This window comes from Protobothrops mucrosquamatus, unplaced genomic scaffold (assembly GCF_001527695.2).
Source record: "Protobothrops mucrosquamatus isolate PMUCROS unplaced genomic scaffold, P.Mucros_1.0 scaffold4413, whole genome shotgun sequence".
In the NCBI taxonomy this organism is placed as follows: domain Eukaryota; kingdom Metazoa; phylum Chordata; class Lepidosauria; order Squamata; family Viperidae; genus Protobothrops; species Protobothrops mucrosquamatus.
In genome coordinates, this window is record NW_015390326.1 from 71,001 (window position 1) to 74,420 (window position 3,420).

Here is a 3,420-nt window from a genome sequence, read left to right on the forward strand (position 1 = left end):
TGGGCCGCTGGAAGATGGGTGGACTTCAACTCCCAGAATTCCCCAGCCAGCTTTGCTGGCTGGGGAATTCTGGGAGTTGAAGTCCACCCATCTTCCAGCGGCCCAGCTTGACAAATATTGATTTTTAGGGCCTGGAAGCCAAACTACTCAGCATCTCCCGAGCACAATCACAACGGTCCAGCCCCCAAGGGTCCTTCCCGCCCTCCAGCCAAGCTCTGAGCCCGTCCACCCCTTTCCTTCCTGCCGTGGGATCGCCTGATGGCCTCCCATCCCATCCCTGCCCTCAAGCCCGTGCTTGCCGATCTCCTTTCCCATCGGGCAAGGCGGGCTAGATGTGGCCCCGGCTGGCCACAGGGAGGGGCTTCGTCTTTGGCCCAGATGGGGAGGGAGCCAAGACCCACACACCCACACACACACACAAAGACACAAACACACCACGGCAACTTACAGGTTCAAAGACGGCCGGTTCGCCTTTCTCGCCCTTCAGTCCTCGGGCTCCGAGCACTGCCTGTGGGTCACAGACATGTAGCCACAAGGAGAGTGTCAGCATTGTGGCGCATATAGCACACACACACACACACAACGATGTGCACACTCACACTGAGAGGGGAGAAGGCCTGAACGAGTCTTCTTCGGCACAGGCAAAGCCACCTCCGTGGCGGAAAAAAGAATTCTACTTTTACACACACACGCACACGCACACACGCACACACACACACACACACACACACACACACACACCTTTTGCACAACCGTCACAATCCCTGCAAAAAGTCACCACTAAAAATGGGTTTTGGTCAAGAGAAGCCTCAGTTGTTGCTGAGCTCTCATTCGTCCCGGGCAGGAGGGTGGACTAGATGGCCTTCAGGGACCCCTGCTAGCCCTTATGGGTTCTTTGTAAGGACCGAGATGCACCGTCTGAATGTGTGTTGTCGTCGCTGCGGTGGCAGGGAGTGGGATGGGGGTTATTATTTTTATTATTTTTTCTTCGTGTTGCTTTTTTATTTATTTTGTATTTATTTTAAGACGAGGGAATCAACTTATTCTCCAAAGCTCCAGACGGAAGGAGGAGAAACAACGGATGGAAACTGACCAAGGAGAGAAGCAACCTGGAATTAAGGAGAAACTTCCTGACAGGGAGGACAATTAACCAGTGGAACTGCTTGCCACCAGAAATCATGGGCGCTCCATCACTGGAGGTTTTTAAGAAGAGATTGGACAGTCACTTGTCTGGGACGGTATAGGTTCTCCTGCTTGAGCAGGGGGCTGGACTAGAAGACCTCCAAGGTCCCTTCCAGCTCCTATGCTATTCTTTTTATAGGGCATTTTTATATCTGCGTAAGCTGCTTTTGGTCGGCGTGTGCGAGGAGGCGGCCATATATAATTTTCCAAATAAATTAAATAAATAAATCTGTGTCTTACTTAAGTTTCCATTTAGGCTTTTCATTTTAATCCCACTTAGCTTTGGGGGATAGAATAGAATAGAATAGAATAGAATAGAATAGAATAGAATAGAATAGAATAGAATAGAATAGAATAGAATAGAAAATATGAAATGGAAGAATAGAATAGAATAGAATAGAATAGAATAGAATAGAATAGAATAGAATAGAATAGAATAGAAAATATGAAATGGAAGAATAGAATAGAATAGAATAGAATAGAATAGAATAGAATAGAATAGAAAATATGAAATGGAAGAATAGAATAGAATAGAATAGAATAGAATAGAATAGAATAGAATTACAGAACAGAATAGAATTACAGAATAGAATAGAATAGAATAGAATAGAATAGAATAGAATAGAATAGAAAATATGAAATGGAAGAATAGAATAGAATAGAATTACAGAACAGAACAGAAAGAATAGAATAGAATAGAAAATATGAAATGGAAGAATAGAATAGAATAGAAAATATGAAATGGAAGAATAGAATAGAATAGAATAGAAAATATGAAATGGAAGAATAGAATAGAATAGAAAATATGAAATGGAAGAATAGAATAGAATAGAAAATATGAAATGGAAGAATAGAATAGAATAGAATTACAGAACAGAACAGAACAGAATAGAATAGAATAGAAAATATGAAATGGAAGAATAGAATAGAATAGAAAATATGAAATGGAAGAATAGAATAGAATAGAAAATATGAAATGGAAGAACAGAACAGAATAGAATAGAAAATATGAAATGGAAGAATAGAATAGAATAGAATTACAGAACAGAACAGAACAGAACAGAACAGAACAGAACAGAACAGAACAGAACAGAACAGAATAGAATAGAATAGAGTTGGAAGGGACCTTGGAGGTCATCTAGTCCAACCCCATGCTCAGGCAGGAAACTCTATACACCATTTCAGACAAGTGGCTGGCCTCGCCAAGAAACCTTGGCCCATTCCCTGGTCCTGGCAGATTCTGAGAACCGAACCCCGTTGAAGGGGAGGGGGGGGTGAAATGTCTTCTGGCTGTGGAATTCTGGGAGTTGAAGTCCAATTCCAAGCCCATCCACAAAACACCTTAAAAGTTGTCACGTCCGAACTGTCCTGGGCGAGGCTTTCGTTTGCCTTCAGGCTCTGGGTAGTTCCTATTTCAAGCTACAAGGACACCTCGTGAAATTTTCCTGCCTGCTTATTTTACGCGCCTTGAATCTATCGATCTACTCCTAAAATCCTCGCTGACGTAACCTTTAAATTTCGTACGGCGGCCATTTTTGAATCAAGGTGCCTCCGGCGGGCTCGCTTACACAGGATGCATCCAAAATGCAGGAGCCAGGGCTCCCACCGAATTAACGTTCAATTTTATAAAATTTGCCACAACGTAAAAATGATCGTAAAACTGAGTTTACGAATTGGGTCTGTCTAGTTTAACGAAGAGAAGGACGAGGGGGGACAGGATAGCAGCCTTCCAGTATCTCAGGGGCTGCCCCAAAGAAGAGGGAGTCAAGCTATTCTCCAAAGCACCTGAAGGCAGGACAAGAAGCAACGGATGGAAACTGACCAAAGAGAGAAGCAACCTAGAACTAAGGAGAAACTTCCTGACAGTGAGAACAATTAACCAGTGGAACCACCTGCCTCCAGAAGCGGTGAATGCTCCAACATTGGAAGTTTTTAAGAAGAGACTGGACAGCCATTTGTCTGAAATGGTATAGGGTTTCCTGCCTGAGCAGGGGGTTGGACTAGATGACCTTCAAGGTCCCTTCCAACTTTACTACTACTATTATTATTATTATTATTATTATTATTATTATTATTATTATTATTAAATGTGTCCTGATGTTTGACTGTGATGGACAGTTCAACGAGGGCCACTTTTCGAGGCAGACCCGTCCCTGAACATCGTCACAGTTTTTCCAGCAAAGGCCGGACGCGACAAGCTCTGAATTTTTAACAATTGTTGAGAACTTTTCAAAGCAC

General features: G+C 43.1%; 1 protein-coding gene across 1 annotated transcript in view; it reads right to left on the reverse strand.

The window, feature by feature from the left end:
• The window catches only part of LOC107298986 (collagen alpha-2(XI) chain-like), a 40,643-nt gene that overhangs the window by 28,226 nt on the left and 8,997 nt on the right, over nt 1–3,420 (reverse strand). The window contains exon 7 of the mRNA XM_015828344.1: nt 449–508. Coding sequence (XP_015683830.1) covers nt 449–508 — 60 coding nt within the window. The remainder of the gene's footprint in view (nt 1–448; nt 509–3,420) is intronic.